Source organism: Typopeltis vanoorti, chromosome 23, assembly GCF_054136105.1.
Source record: "Typopeltis vanoorti isolate ZY-2024b chromosome 23, IOZ_Tvanoo_1.0, whole genome shotgun sequence".
Taxonomy (NCBI): domain Eukaryota; kingdom Metazoa; phylum Arthropoda; class Arachnida; order Uropygi; family Thelyphonidae; genus Typopeltis; species Typopeltis vanoorti.
Genome location: NC_143571.1, coordinates 13587204 through 13604592, shown reverse-complemented (window position 1 = coordinate 13604592; position 17389 = coordinate 13587204). Strand labels below are relative to the sequence as shown.

Sequence of the window (17389 nt, the reverse complement as noted above, 5' to 3'; positions counted from 1 at the left end):
TATTGCACAAACTAAATGGATAATAATTACCCGTCCTTAGTGATTATTATTCACCAGTTTTCTTTCTTTGTTTGATACTAATATGTTAATTTTTTTTTTTTTTTATAAATAACACTGCAATGTCTAAGACTTTCGAATATTTAGACAATAACTTAATAAAATAAAACGTTAGAATATTGTTATAATCTAACAAGTTTTACTACAAGTTCTATAGTAAAGATTGAATCTCTGGAATCTTTTGTTTCCTGATCAGTCTCTAAGGTGGGTTGGTTTTATGCCGAAGCAACTAATAAGCATATCATGTTTGTTAATGGCATAGGTATTCCTGTTTCTTGGAAGAAACCTTGCAGTCTGAATACAATCTACATGTAGGATTGGTCGGCTGACTCATCTTCAGTGGAAAAGCTCTTCGAAAGATCCCTTGCATTTCTCTAAGATAACTACAGGCAAACAATCCCCATCCAAAAGACCTGGTCGATTGCACGATTAATAAATTATTAATATAAGGCCATTTTTTATGGTTTGGAAAAAAAATTAGTTACATTAGGATGTATGTTTACTTAAATTTACATTTGGATGTAACTAATTATACATTAATTAGTTACATTTACTTAATGTAACTCGTAAACTGGGTATGTCACTTTTCACTACGAAACATTAGTCCATTTAGGTCATCTATGGCATGAACGTCACAAATTATCTAATTTCTGCTGTGTACTGAACTAGACTTAAATCTTCAAAAATGAGTTCGAAGCAAGCTAGTTTTGGTTTTTGAAGTAAAATCCGAAGCATCTTAGGAAAACGAACTTAAAGGCTCAACTCCGAGACCTACTAACTCAGTGCTACAGGCTAGGGAAAAAAAAAAACCAAGCAAGCTGGCGTATACTATTTTTGACTCTCTCTCTTTTTTTTTTTATTGTATAATGCACAAAACAATAAAATAAGAACTACATTTTTAACAATGTTAATTACCTATCCAATCATCGGTCAATCAATATAATAATCATTATCTTTACGATATCCACGAACAGTTTCGTTAATTATTATTGAGATTAATAACATTGGTACCGTGTTGCGAATACTACTTACTATTCTTGATAACAACTCATTAAATCGAACAATGAACCTAACACCGATTTACTTGGCACGAATTCTACTGATCACGATAATGATACCGAGGTGAGTTTCGATTGGAAATATCCTGGGTTTGATTCTTGTCGTAACGAGAAGAAACTTTATATGGGCTTTTTCAAATGAAAGTGAGTTAGCCGATCTCATACGGAGTTTTTTTTTGTTCCGGAAACTCGGGTCTTTCATGCCGCATAAAGGCAGGCAAATCGGCCATGAGAACATACGCAATTTACAGACAAAAAAGAAAAAACTATTCGTGGTGGTGGGCGGTAGATGGCGTTGTATACTGAAGGTAGTAGTGTCGTTGTGTGTAGTGGGGACTTAGTAGGGGAGACGGTGAATTGTGTGTGGCGGAGTAGTGTCATTGGGATTTTTCGCAAAGTCTTTAGGCGTCTGCACTGGCGAAGTGCTGCTGCAGCATTTTCCTTGCTATAGAAACACTTCACAAGCAAGGAATGTTCAGGAAAAGCGAGAACTATGGAATGATTGTAGGTTCAGTATCACTTCTACGTTTATACCACCTTAATGCTCAGGTGGTATGCAAAATTCACTATATTTTCTTGCTCCCATATCTTCTCTATCGGTCAATTTTAGAACATTGTTTTAATATCAAAATCTCTTCTTCGTGATCTGGTTAGGGTACCTACCAAGTTTGAGGGTATTTCGTGTATTGGTTCCCTCTACAGACTGCTCTGAATAGAGGTACTTTAATTTGAAATACCCTGTACATCGATAAATTTCTGTACTGATGTATAAACAGCAGTAAATAATCAAAGGAACATATAGATTCAGGACAAAAAAAGCCTATACCTAAATTGTTCAGATGACGACATATAGATTCAGCAAACTTTTAAAGACAGTAACATCGTGCAATTTGTTTTGACCAAGATTTAAAAAAAAAAAAAAACATTTGTATAATAATTTACGGTTTACGGTATAGTAATTCGCAAAATTTCGAACTCACTGTTGGAATTGTTCAAAATGAAATTTTGATAACCATACCTATCGAGGTTATGGAGATTTTATTTTCAAGAATTTCTACTACTTTCAACGATTTTTGTTATCCACTCAACTAAAAGGTTTCTTGCACCCGGGCAAGAAACCTTTTGCGGCCCTAAAATATTTTTCAAAGGTAAAAATTAAAGGATTCGAAATAAACGTATTGTAAAACCTCTTACCAAGAGGTTTTACGATACGTTTTACAATACGATGTAGAAAGTTTTTTTACCTTGGATATATATACTATGTTAAATATACCAAGCAATTTTATAAGCCAGGTTTTTAATCCTTTTTCCCAAGTAAGCAAACAGACAAGTAAGTCAAATTTGCGCCTGCACGTAGTGCAAGTCTGAGGCAACTCGTTGCAACTCGTGCAAATCTCATTCTGAGATTTATATTTAATGAGGTTAAAGCACCTTGTGGCAACTTGTTTAGCCAAAATTTATAAGCTCTGTATTACTTTAACTTGGCATTTTTTAGGTCTGGCTCCCACTGACGAAACCTCAATAAAGGTCGAAACCGGTCTGGGTAGTGACATGCTCACTACCCAGACCATTCCCTTGCGGAGGTGTATGATGCTATGCATTACCTTTAATGCATAGCATCATACACCTCCGCAAGGGAATGTGCTTTGCATTGGGGTAAAAAATACCAAGAAAAGTGATCGGAACTTACTCCACCTTTGCAACGAGTTAACTCAGACTTGCTTACTTGGAAAAAAGGATTAAAAACCTAGCTTATAAAATTGTTTGGTATCTTTAACATAATCTATACCCAAGGTAAAATGCGAATCATCCCGAGAGAAGCTTGAAAATACCCTGGAAGAGTGGAGAAAGGTATTGGAGGAGAGAAGCATGAAAATTAACCGGGAGACGACTGAATATATGTCAACGGCGAGTGACGAGGATATGATCATACGACTTCAGGGTGAAAGGCTAATTTCAGGGAAGAAATTCAAGTACCTTGGGTCGGTCGTCGAGAGGAATGGTGACCTGGATGAGGAAATACAGCACAGAATAACATGCTGCTGGATGAACTGGAGGAAGATGAGCGGGATCCTGTGCGACAAGAGAGCGAGTTGTAAGAGGAAAGGAAAGCTGTATAAGATGGTGGTGAGGCCAGCGATGCTTCATGGCGCGGATACGTGGCCTATAACAAAGGCACAGGAGAGGAAGATGGAGGTAGCGGAGATGCGGATGTTGAGATGGATGAGTGGTGTGACAAAGAAGGACAGGATAAGGAATGACTACATCAGAGGGACGGTTAAGGTGCGACCAATTGGCAAGAAGATACAAGAAAGTAGGCTGAGGTGGTGCGGACATGTAGAGAGGAAGGGTGAGGAGTATGTTGGTAAACGAGTGGAGTATATGGAGTTGGAGGGAAGGAGGAAATGAGGCAGGCCCAAGATCAGGTGGAGGGATAAGGTGACAGAGGATCTTAGGGAGAAAGGATGGAGTACGACGCCCTGGACCGAAGAACTTGGAAGAGGAAGGTTAAAGATCGGTGCACCGACCCCGTTTAACATGGGATAAGGCATAGTGAAAGAAGAAGATACCCAAGGTAAAAAACTTTCTATAACTTCGTTCTTGTTTGCTGTTTATATGTCGTTACTACTAAGAAGAATCGAAGAGATTAGTATTTGTAATATTGATATTCAGTCGAATTGCTGTGGTCGGCCATTCCATGATCTGGTTAGGGTTTCCACCAAGTTTGAAGATATTTCGTCTATTGGTTCCGTCTACATTCCCATGTGGTTGTCCTACCAACAAAAATCATTCACTTCATTAATGGGAAAGAATACATTAAAATAACAAACACCATCTGACATAGAATACTTAAGTAAATACTATCTCGAGATATGATTTAATTTTGACAAAAAGATTAAAAATATTTAAAATGCATCCTTTGCTTAGCTTTTCTAATACTGGAGATCAAGATCTTGATATTTTATTTAAGAATTTTTTCGTTTGTGTGAAAATATTTCAGGAAGCATTCTTATGGATCGATATTTTTCCTTCAAATTCCGCGTATAGTGTGCTGTCTGAGAAGGACAGTGGATGTCGCCTGTCTTTGATTCCCTTGATTTCGTTCTAATACTGGTCCAGTCAGAGTAAAAGTGAACTGTGTACGTGCTAGCGAAATCGAATTGGTATATTGGCAACTGCGTGCTTATTTATGTGCAGTACTTGCCTGAAAATATAATGCAATCAATTTATTAAAACATGCCAACAAAAAAAAAAAAAAAAAGTAAGGTACTGCGTTTTTGTTATTACTTCGCTGTCTACATCCCTATATCATTACAGGATACAGGAATGTTGTGTTTTAGTTAAGCTGCGCGTAGCTCTTTAGTCACATTCACTAATAAAGTTAACAAAATATGTCGCATAAATTTGCTACTAGTCAGTGTTAAGTACAAAAAATACGAACGAATTATAAAATCCACCTGCAGATAACTCAACATGACTTCCTGGATTAAGTTTAAAAGCTGTTCAATATATATCACCTAACTAAATATATGCATATTTATAGTTTTACTTCTCTTAATCTCTTTTTGGTAGCCTGTTTTCAACTATTCCAATTTTTTGCGTTATAAATTTCGTAAAACTGAAATCCTTTTCGAAATGGTCGCTTCACTTGAGTGGAATCGGCCACATGTTTGTTTATAGTGTAATTGTTGATCAAACGTCCAGTGCACTGTCCTTCAACACGATACATCTCTAATGATAATGAACTATCCATCTCAAATATATTAGAGAGATCTTCTAAAAATATATTCGAGAGGTGACACCACCTCTTGAACAAATAGATTAGTGATCCGTATTGGTAATCGTGGGTTTGAATCCCACCACGGGAAAGCGTGTACCAATAGAAGACGAATATATGGACGCTTGGGCAAGCAATCATGTTTTCTATAAGTACACGCTGGGCAACTCGTAAGTGCCAACGAATGTATTCCCGTAAGCTCTCTGGTCAAATTTCGTACGAAACTTTCAGCGTTTCTACATTCGGCTTTGAAGTAATGCTGGATTTAATATCCACTTGATTTATATAATTTTGCATCGCCGAAATGAAGCCTTTTGGCTCTTTATTTTAGTAAACACAAGATAATAGCTTGATTAGAAGATCTCGATGCCAGACAGAATCAATATTAAGAGCAACCACCTGATTTTCTCCAAATATTTGCAGGTTTGTGTCGAAAAGTGGATAAAGTCATCGAGGAAGTCTAAAACGAGAATGGCGGAATCCATACTGTTGATCTTTTATTAACTGACAGATCCCCGGATAATAAAGAATCTAGTTGTTGATGACTAGATAACCTTCTCCATCACTTTCGAGAGTATTGAGATGAAGGCAGTGGGACGACAGTTTGTTAGCTGACTTTTATATCCTTGTTAGGAGGCTGGATAAAGGGTTGTCTCCGGTTATGAACGTAACTCTAGTTCCAATTTTTTTGAAATATTTCCATAAATTCCCCTTAGTCTGTGTGTGAAATTTAATCCAAGAAACGTGACTTTATGTTAAGCTTCTTGGATTTAACCACGCAGATTCTGTGTGGAAAGATCATCTGAGAATCCAAAATGAACAAACTTCCCATCACTGGATAAACGTGCTGTTTCCGTACCCGTTTACTTATTTTATTTTCATTGTACAAAAGTTTAATGAACCTGTATTTGTTTCTCTTTGTTTTGATTTTATCCAGATAGAATTAAAATGGATTGTTTTATACATACATTAGATGGAGGCAGATGAGAGCCACAGTACGATAGAAAATAGTCCTGGCCCAGAGGATGACCCAACAAAGCGGAAAAAACAGTGGAAAAGGCAAAAAGTAGAAAACGAAGAGGGTAGTTATGCTTGTGACCAGTGTGAGAAGACCTTCAGCAAACAGAGCTCGCTAGCTAGACACAAATACGAACATTCAGGTAAGATTACATTTGGTTTACTAAGGTACTAAAGTGATTTAATTTTATTAAATCACTTTAATTAAGATTAAAGTGATTTAATAGTTATTGATCATTATTTTAGTTTACTGGAATAATTATTTGCATTCTTTGCCTCCTTATTCTTGTTTTTAAAACTGATCAAGCTTCTCTCTCTGGCAAATAAACACTTTTATTTATTTATTTTAAAGTATGCAAATGCTTAATTATGTTGAGTTAACAGTGAGCTACTTACGCAAACATGAACTTACATTCCTCCTTACAAGTATCTGTGTATTAATAAAATGAACATTGATTATAGAATTATAGCATGGATTTTATAGTATAATAGTAGGAGAAAGCCCTGCTTATAACATTTATATTTTCATTTAAATGCTCGAAGTCGAAATTATGATTACAGTTGAAAGAATATGAATGAATCCATCCAATTTGCTATAGGAAAAACTTTTCTAACTGAAATCCAATTTCAGTTAGAAAAGTTTTTCTAACTGAAATTCTTCTAACTGGATATCGCAACCGTTTTCAGGAGGAGAAGAAAAAAGTTATATAGTAAAAATCAATATAGTGTTTTCTAGTTATATATATTTATAAATCAGTACTACATTTAATGCATTTAGTGAGAGATGTTGCTCTCATAGTATTAGTATTATGATCTCGAAGTATTATGGGATTCATAGTATACATACCGGCCACTGAATTTCCAATTCAGTGTAGAGGTACATAAACGTGACTTACGCATTGGTCACGTGCGTCACCAGTGTTCTAGGCAGCTATTTAAGAATGCTGATAGTGAGTAATTATCAATAGTGTCGATCTCAACGGAAAAATACGAAGAATCTTTCGGAGTTCGATAAAGGACTTATTGTGATGTTCATCTGGCAGAGCCACGATTTTGAAAACAGCAGAGTTGACTGGTTTCTCAAAAGGTGAAATATTCCGGTTGTTTAATCATTGTAAAATTAACCCACATTGCTTGTCCAAGAGCGCGTAACTGGGGGTCCTAAGACAGTCTGTCAGGAACGAGATCGCCGTCGTCTGAGAAGGCTTGTACGGACAAATAGACCTTCCTACGTGGAGCAATTGACCTAAGCATTTGGTGAAGACTTTTGCCGACCCACATCTCATCGAACTATGCGCAGGGAATTGAAGAGGATCGGTACTGGCAGTGGCTAAAGGAGGTCTAGCGCGGTATTAAATAAAAATTTTCTAATTCCGTGGCAGTATGTGTATTAACCCTACAATCAAGAGATGATTGGAGTATCCAAGAGCTGCATGATATCTAAAGAAAGCGCAACAGAACGAACTATGTCCCACCATATATGTCATCTGAATAGAGTTTTCAAGCTAACTAAAAGGAAATGAGTACACGCGGCTGTTCACTACACTTTGAATTATTTGTCTGGATTTCTTATATGGGTATAAAACATCGTCTGTGTCTCTGAAGAAGTGTTTTTTATACCTTTTTTGGCTTAATTAGACGCTCATGATACCAATCAGAGTAATTTCTTAACCTTATTAACTAGTTAATTCACTACTCGAGACTCATAATATGCTTGAATTGGGATACTCTGCGATATTCTTAATTGAAACTTGCCACTGATGTCTTCATAACTGAGATCAAAAAATTTTGTTTTTCATGGAAGACTAGAAGAAATAGTCCACAACTTTACTCGAATTCACAAATAAGCGCCAACTATTACCATTCACTCTGTCGTCCATAACTCTAAAAGACAAATAGAAGCATAATAAATTTGTAATCGTGGTTATATATAAAATAATAAATCATTATTGAAAAAAATGCTGGCATTCGAAATTAGTTGAAATACATAATTTCCATATAAAGACGAAATATGTCTCTGAGGAATTATTTCCTTTTAGATTGATTTCAGCAATGTACACGCACCCACACTTAGATTTGCTTCGAAGTTGGGGAGTCATCAGTCTGAATTTTGATTTCAATTGACCCTCTTAGTGACAAAATTAGGAAAAACAATTTGAATCGATCTCAAATATATTAAATTATATATCAAAAATGACAGTTAACTGTCTACATTAATATTATACATCAAAAATGGCTCTAAGATCAATTGTTGTAATTAAAAATAGCTTCACTATACATGGATGCGATTGCAAAGTGCATCTCTCTATGACTGTAAAATTATAAAGAATCATAAAGTTTAAAATAGTATTCATTTTAAATGCTCAAGTCTTCCCAAGTAAAAGCTTACGATCCTCTAATGAGTTTTATATATAGTGCATCAAAAAAGATGTTTTAGAAATTACAGGTTCGTTCAGCTGAAATTATCAAGTATATAGAGAAATTATAAAGTTTAAAGAATTGTTAGGAATAATATTTCTTATTGCTTTATATGTTGTTGGTTGTATAACTAAATACTGCGAGATGTTTAGCTTAAGCAGAATTTTCGCAAAGACAATGAAATATGATTAACTATGTTTGTAAATTTTAACTTAGCGAAATTTACAAACATACTTCATCTTTATCTGTGCTAAAGTGAAAAATCTATAACTTGGATCTTGGGAAAAAGTTACATACAATAGCAAACAAATTAATCCGAAGACTCACATTTTAAAGAAAAATTTTAATTTCGCAAGAAAATAAGTATAAAAATTAAACTCCAAATTTACCACATAATTTATGTGCTCCTCTGTTCCTAATAAGTTCATTAATACGTTCAGGCATGGACTCTACCAAAGTAGAACACATTTTTCTTATTTCTGCATCTCGACATCATACTTTTATAATCCTATCCTATCCTAATGGTTTTAACAGGCCTTTAAGGCCCACAACCTTCCAAGCATGCATGGATTTCGTAACCGAAATACGAGGATAGGATGGTCACTCCTATGCCCCTAAGTATTCCTGGCTGTATCCCTGTGTGTTCACGGGGCCGGTTTGCCTGCCTGCGGGATGAAAAACCCCAGATAAACTGGCGGAAAAAACCTTGCTGTCCACGCCCAAGACCGGCTAACTTGGCTATGGCTGAGGAAGATCCTTCAGCTCCTCACGTCGTCGACGGGAATCGAACCTAGGACTCTCCTTCCCCAGGCATGTGGTTGTGAAGCGCAAAGCCACTAGGCTAACCACGCAGACATACTTTTATAATAGATTGTATTAAGTTTTCCTTTTGATCACAATTTAATTTTCCAATTCTCTTTTTCACTATGGTCCACAAATTTTCTATTGGGCTAATGTCAGGAGAGTTACCTGATCATGAAGCAATTGGATGTTGTGATTTTTGAAGAACTCTTTCACTTTTTTGAAGTAGTGCATGGAGCGAGATCCTGTTGCAAGATGAGCTCTTGGTCTTTCTAGATCTGCGGGACCACCCTTTTCTCCAATAGTTTTATGTATTGGTCACTTTTCATCATATCGTGAACAGGCACAAGTGATCCTGAACCATCCTGTGTAAAACAACCCCAGAACATCTTTTTAGCTGGGTGGGTGTTTAGGAGCTTGTTGAAGGCGGGCGGGAGAAGTCTTCTCAGCCGCTGATTTGCGAATAGGGTATTCGCTCTCTTAGGAGAAAAAAATGGCTCTCATCTGAGAATATGACCTTCTTCCACTTCTCAACAGTCCAATCTTTGTGGACTTTTGCCCAGTGGAGCCTCCTTTTCTGCATAGCCATCGTCAACAGTTTCGTTTTTGGTCCGAGAGCAGTCCTACTTGCTTCCAACAATCTTCGATGGACTGTTATGTCAGAAACATTCATCCCACTAGCTGCCAAGTGTCTATTTAAGTCTACAGCAGACAATTTTGGATTCATCATGATTTTCCTAAACTAAACTAAACGATCTTGAGTAAGTGTGGTTTTCCTTTTCTGACAGGAGAAAATGTGCTCGTTTCCCTAAACATCTTTAAAATCGCATTAACACTACCCAAACCAACACCACACTAATTGGCAATATGTCTTTGAGTCATGGATGTGTGCTGAGAAAGAGTACATATTTTTGAACGCTTTCTTGGAGATGTATCCATTTTATAGCTACACAAAATGAACAAAACACTACGAATGTCAACTTGTTTACACTACTAAAAACGCACAGCACTATTACTAAACAGCGTAGAGAAAGTTAAAACACTCAGCACTCAACCAAAATCGAAATTATTGTGAACTGAAACAAAAACTAAACCAAAAACTTGACAACAATTCGGCTTGTTCGGATTAATTTCTTCGCTACTGTAAGTGTAATTAATGACTATATTTGTATATACTCGAGTTTAAAATCAAGTCATAAAATTACAACGAGAAAGTCTTCGTAGTTGAGTCGGTATGAACAATACCCTGTGACCTAGGTTCGAATCCCATCTAGGACGCGGAGAACCTTTATTAGGGCTTTTCAATTGAAAGTGAGTTAGCGGGTTTTATACAGAGATAGAAAGGGTTTTGATCCCACAAAACCAGCCAAAAGAAGACGCAATTTGCAGGCAATGCAGATAAGATAAATCATCCTATGATAAGCAGAACTAGGTTTATAAGAAGCCAAGTTACTTGGAAGTGACAGACCATTGAGTGTAAAACGAAGGAGAAAATGGGAATTACAATGAGCTAAATTTTGTGGCTGTTTGGTGCTTTTCTGAAAAGCAATCACACAAGTAACAGAAATATTTAAGACAAAGTTCATTTTTCATCCAAAAATAATGCCTTAAAATTCTGTTGCTGAAAGTGGAAAAGCAAAAAAATTAATACAAATCAGTTAAATCAGAGAGCATATTGGAGTGGTATTGATCTGTAAATATCAAATACGAGTGCACGGTACTCTTAACAATCATGCCGGGAAAAAAAAATAAAATAAATAAATGGATGCATAAATAATCCCATAAGAATTAACGATGAAGCAGTTATAATCCTATCAGGAGACAACTGTGTCATGCTAAAATAAAAAGCATGTTATTTGAATATATCAAACTGTGGTTAAAAGGTAAACGCAAAGGCGTAAGTAAAGGATAATAATGATAATTAATAGCGCTGCTACGTAAGTTCACGAACATTTACGATTTCAACATGTGTTGCTGCACTAATAAAAGACACTAACTTCGTAAAATTGTATTCGCTTTGCGAATACGGCTTTGCTGTGTCAAGCCACACAGCAGCATTGATTTCGTTGAAATTCATTGCTATCGAAGGATTCTATAGCTTCATTACAAATCAAAATATGTAGCCGAACGTCAGCAGAATAAGAAAATGTTATTAGTGACAAAAGGACATCTTTAAGGACCTTTTTATTGTTTTACTAACATTTCGTTTATTGCTTTTGACTTGCAGTGTAATTAACGCCTCTACTAGCAGCGAAGAAAATAAATCATAAGTCTGAAACAGCACTAGTGATATAACTTTTATAAAACTGCAAATATTTATTTGGCAATTTATTCATACGCCTTTAAAGTTACAGTTGCGATTTTCAGAGTTTTATTTTACTGCTCCTAAATTTTTAGCCAAGGAGTATCTTGGAATACCGAGAAGAATCTCAAGTTGTCTAGCATACAAAATTAACATGGGTCTTCATTTTTAGTGAGCAATTTAACAAAATGCAGGTGAATAGCAATTCTCAGAAAGATGCCACAAGAATTCATCTTTCTTCCAAACTTGGTGCACAGTTGATTACTAAAACAACATTGGAAAGTAGCTGCTTTCTAAACTTATGGATTGGACTAGTTTTCCCTTTCAGTCGTTTCCGACCGTAGATGACTTCGTAGGCAAACCCACAAAGTATTCCTGGTGAGATTTTTACAGGGTAGTTCACCATTGCTTTCCCCAACCTCCCAATTTTATCCGGGCTCGGAACTGGTACATGGCTGGGAATTATTCATGATTGTAATCCATGTGTGTTCACGGGACCGGCTTGCGTGTTCTGGGGGTCGAAAAACCCGAGTTTCTGGGTAAAAAAAAAACCCTACCTCCGTTTGAGACCGGCTAATTCACCTTTAGTCGAAAGAGACCAGGTAAAGGTTCCTCATGACACTGACGGGAATCGAACCCAGGTCTTTCCGATCAAAGGGCTTCGTCTGTACTGGCTGAGCTATGAAGGCTCTTCTAAACTTATAGCACATTAGTTTTCCATTAGTACACTCAATATTAGATAATATGGAAAACGACAATTTAGAGACTAAATACATGTATGGTACTTTGCAAGCCACTTCTATAGGTGGTATAGTCTCATACCAAGACAGCAAAATCGTTTAAGACCTAACATTCAAAAACGTGCATGCCATAATGGGATTCGAACCCGCGGCCTACAGACTGAAGAGAACGGAGACGCCATCTTTTTGCCAACTAGACCAACGAATGAACCCATATGCTGAAATTTCAATTCATTCTATTCGTGGTACGAATGCCTTTGGTCCTGATTTTCTGCAGATGCTTAACAACAAAACATCTGCAAATTTATAATGGCGAGATATTTGCGATTGCCTCCACGATGTCTCTTAACTAGTGGATGGAGATTACGTAAATTGTTTGAACATAATATGTATTATAAATTTTAATTTCATTCAATGGGATACTCGCATATTATGAAGTCTGGCGATCGAGGAAAAACCAATGCAGACTTAAAAAATTAATGTCATCATCATAGGATTGTAATCTTACACTGAATGTGAAAAAATTGTATTTTATTTATTTACTTATTTGTATTACGTTTATCTGACACCAATTATTATTTCCGACAGACATGATAGTAAGTTACACATACCTTATACTATTTTACGGTATGTATCTTAGGCTGTGATGAAATGAAACCATTGAGTAAACTGAATATTGTTTACAAAAGAAAATTACTATCATATATTTGACTTTATTATTATATGATTGTTTTTTAATATTCTTTCCCTGTATTCTTTAATTGTAGGTCAGCGTCCCCATAAGTGTGATGTGTGCATCAAAGCCTTCAAACACAAGCACCACCTGACGGAACACAAAAGGTTACACAGCGGAGAGAAACCGTTCCAGTGTAACAAGTGTCTAAAGAGGTTCTCTCACTCGGGCTCCTACAGCCAGCACATGAATCACCGGTACAGTTACTGCAAACCTTACCGCCAGTGAACCACTTGGTATAGAAAGAAAGGATTTTGAAGAACTAAGCAGAAGAGATTCGAGGATGACGCTACAAAAGAAAGCGAGAGAAAGGAAATAAAAAGCAAACAGGACGACAACGATGCGACCAGTGTATTTTTGTTTAATTTTTTTTTATCAAACTACTTTCAGAGTGGCAGCAGGATAAAAAACAAAAAGAGTGTTCTTGAGATGAAGGGCATGGAAAGTTCCAATTGTCGTCTTATTCGCCTTTAGAAGCACGCATCAAATGTTCATAAGATGGGATCAAAATCTCGTCCTGGTGAAGTACCTGCCAGATAGACGCAGAATTTCACCTTCTCTCTCTCATTTTTTTTTTATTTTTTAAGTTTTAACTGACAGCTAATATTAATTCATTATTTGCAAACGGGCACTGAAGGTGTCACTTGAGGACGCCACTGTAATTGACGCGATTTTGCTAACGTCACAAGCGCGTGTTGAAGAGGTGAAATGGGCGTGAATTGTTAGGCCGCAACTCATTTCACATTTCATTTTTAATTCTAATTTATGTGTATTTTATTACTTCAAGTGTTTTACGGTGCTAAAAGACCAATAATGTTTAAAGTCTTTTTTTTTTTTTTAATGTTTTGGTGTTCCATTTTATTATTCATTTAAACTCAACAAATTAATTGGGAAAAAGATTTCAAAATATATATAAATAATACTTTATTTTCTGGTTATTTATGACGGCTTTTGTATAGTGTGATATATTACTGACCAGATGAAGCCGTTAAAATTTAAGCTGCAAATGTTTTAATTGCGTTAAAAGAATGAATTTTACCTAAAGTTTCTTCGAACCTGTAAATACTCACAAATAATAAACAAAAAGAAAAAAAAAGCGCACTCCACGTTTACTACTGGAATCTCTGCCTTTTTACTGATTCTTCAAGGTCCTCTTTGAGCCTGACAATGAATACGAAATCTCTTGTATACTCTTCTGTGATATTTCATCTACATTTTCCATCTATCACGCTAGTCCTCTTCTTCACAGATTGTGACAAAAACGCATTAATTAAAAGAATATCAGAGAGAATATTCTAATTGTGCTTACTAGGAAAAGATCCTGTATGTTCGTAATACAGGTTTAAAGCATGTTTTCTATTCATTTTTATTTTGCAGCTTTATAGCTAGAACAAACCAAAGCTAAAATCATCATAACCGTTTGCTCATGTCCAAAGCTAGTCAGATAAACCAAAGATGATATAAGAAGTTTACTGTTTATATCAATTGAACCTAAGGTCACTGAACTTTTTTTGTTAACTTTAAAAATTTTATAAGCATCTTTATGAAAAGAATAACTATCAGAGAGAACACAGATCTAATTGTTAGGAAACTCAAAAGAGAAAAAAAAAAGAAAAAAAAAGAAGAAATAATTAGTTGTTAAAGCTAAAAGAGACTTTTTTAAATAGAGTGCCAAATTGTTCCACTTTCAGAGTTCATTGTGTACGCTTTCAAAATGTATTTCACAGCCGTGTACCTGTGAGATATTTTGTATTATTGTAAAGTAATGCGTTTGATGTGAAATTTTAAAGTTTATGCTCACTCAGGCGTTCAATACAAAGAAATACAGCTCTATTTCTAAGACTACACCCAGAAAAAACGTGTACTAGTCCAGCTGTTGCTACAGCTTATTCCGGTCCAGGAATGGCTCTGTAAAGCCCTTGAGAGTACCTTTGATGTAAATTATCGCATGCAAGCAACTACGCCATATTTTGCTGTTGTGTCTGATACTCAAGTGCCAAAAATTTTTACGATGTTTTACTCCATCTAATTACTCTGGGATACACTAATGCTCACCATCATTTAAGATCTTCTGTTTAGGGAATCAGTTTCATTGATAAAACGTGCTAATTCTCTCTGTTTATCAAATCATAAGGAGTGCTCTTATCATTTTATTTGATTTTTGTACAAGTCACGGACGAATGCAATCTTGTAAATAATATGCTGTTAAAGACTGTTTTTATTTTGTGTTGTGCTGTATTTACCTACACCAAAGTTTAAAAGAAAAAAACATTTCCTGTATATCATAAGCCGTATTCCCTTTTTACTCTACTCTTTTTCGTCTTCCACTGTGGTCTATTTGTTCATTTATTGTGGAAGAAACATTTTCATCTACAATGAAATTTTAATATTTTCACACTTTAGTTTTTCCTGTTTTTTTAATGACGTGTATACCTGTTTCGCTAGCTTCATTTGTATTGTTTTCTTCTAATGTTGTAAGGAAAAGAACTAAAGAAGAGTCTGGATTGTGGGTCCAAATTAGCGGCAGTTTTTCGGCAGTGAGGTAGTAAAATAAAGTGCGATTTGCTTCTACAGAAATTACTTATTCCGCTAGAGTAAAGAGTGGAAGAAACTGTACTGGTGGGAAAATGGTAGCGACCTGATCCAGTCTAAAAGAATCAACGTCTTCTATACGAGGTATGCCCAGGTCCCGCGGTTAATCTCGTCATTGGCCCAGCCAAAAAGGCGTAAATCCTTTTCTCCCAAGATTTCCTTCCCTTTGTCGTGTTTGTTGCTTCGAACTATTTTTGAGGTCCCAGATAACTACCCTTCTATTTCTGTGTGATTGTAAAGTGTCCTCTTGAGCTCTATTTTCGAACATTGCCAACCGTATTAGCACTTGTTATAACCAATGTCTTCTCTCCTTCCCTCCTTGCCAAACCTCTTGGTGTTCTATAAAACGTGCCTCGGGAACCTACCACGTCCTTAGGTCGTTGTTCCCGAACTGCCGTCTTCCTGTACAAGGATGTACAACCGCCACTAGAGGGCGCACACTGTACAATTATAAACTGCATTTATCGGGTCGTTTAGGTCAGGCCCTTGTGTATCTTTCTTCATAAATCCCAACGAATTTTTCTTCATATTTCCATAAACGTGTGGGCAAATTTAGTCATAGCAAGTGTTTATGGTAAAACTATGTGAAGGCCACTCTACGTCTTACATCGAAAAATAAAGGAAAAAAAAAACCTGCATTTTTTCAGTGCTTTTTTGAAAATCTTCGTTTGGCTAGTGAAAGTAGATTCTATTTACTAAAACATGTTGAAGCCTTTATAGTTGTGTTACCTCGGAATAAAGTTCATAAGATGTTACCAACTTCGTCAATTACTGAACGCTTATATGAATGTGACAAAGTTTAAGATATACTCTATTCTTTATACGTTTATTGTAGGTCTACGACACAGTGATGAATTTTTATCACGTGTTCTTCTGTAGATAAAGTTCTTTAACTGAAAATTTTATTAATTCTTAGAACTAAAAATGATGCCTTTATTTTTTCAAGGCTGCGCATGTTTTTTCTTTGATATATATAAAATCGAAAATACCATTCCGCTGTATTTGTGGTTGATATTTTTCCCTTTGTTTTTATGTTTTCTATGGAAAGGCCAGCAAAATGCAGTAAAGATAATGATGGCTTTGATTCCAGAAATCGGTAATTAATAATTATATTCAGCAAGGGAATCCCTTTGGGTTTTATACCAAATACCTGTATGTGCAATAATTACATTGTATGATACTTCTGTATTTAGTCACCAATTTTGGCAAATCTTGTCACTTTTGTACGTTATCTATTTTGTATTCAATTACCTAGCCGTGTAGTGCAGTCTTCTAAAACCATAGTTCCTTCAGTGCAACTTTCCAGTATACTATGAACGTTAGTGCCAAAGATACAGTGCCAAAGGCCTGGAGAAAAATGAAGGTATAGAAACGATGCAAGATTTCTCTCCATTGTTACTGTATGTTAGCCAAGTCTGACAGCACCGCCCTCTCTCGGAACTTTTGGCTGTTATATCAACAGCCTGGCCTCAGTCAGACATCTATGCTTTATAGCATTTCGTTGAAATATATTTATGCAACTATTTATTTCCATGTATTTTTTCAAATGATAAATAAAGTCCTTCCAAACTTTCTGTGTTGAGTTTTCATTTTCTCTTTAGTGAAGATTATATTGTAATACACATTTTTATTATTGTTTTCCCGGATTTTTTTTACAGGTACAGCCACAACCCACTGTAAGTCGATGTGATGTTAGGTACCAACTTAGATTTTCTTCGTCAGCTGTTAATATTGCCAGTTTTCAGTCCCAAATTTCCTTTCGGCAGCACAAAACGATATAGTGGTACTAAAGTCTCGCCTGGTATATTATTAAATTTTACGTATAACAGCGATGTGCACTAGTGCAACAGAGATGTGTACTAGTTCCTGAAGCAAAACCAGCAACGCATACAT

At 35.9% G+C, this 17389-nt stretch overlaps 1 protein-coding gene across 9 annotated transcripts in view; it reads left to right on the top strand.

Annotated features, from left to right (window-relative positions):
* Positions 1–17070, top strand: part of zfh1 (Zn finger homeodomain 1) — a 432332-nt gene extending 415262 nt beyond the window's left edge. For all 9 annotated transcript variants that reach the window (XM_090413020.1, XM_090413016.1, XM_090413024.1 and 6 more), the window contains 2 exons: positions 5867–6053; positions 12939–17070. In XM_090413020.1, the coding sequence (XP_090269146.1) occupies positions 5867–6053; positions 12939–13132 (381 nt within the window). In that variant the 3' untranslated portion in view covers positions 13133–17070. The remainder of the gene's footprint in view (positions 1–5866; positions 6054–12938) is intronic.
* The last annotated feature ends 319 nt before the right edge of the window (positions 17071–17389 follow it).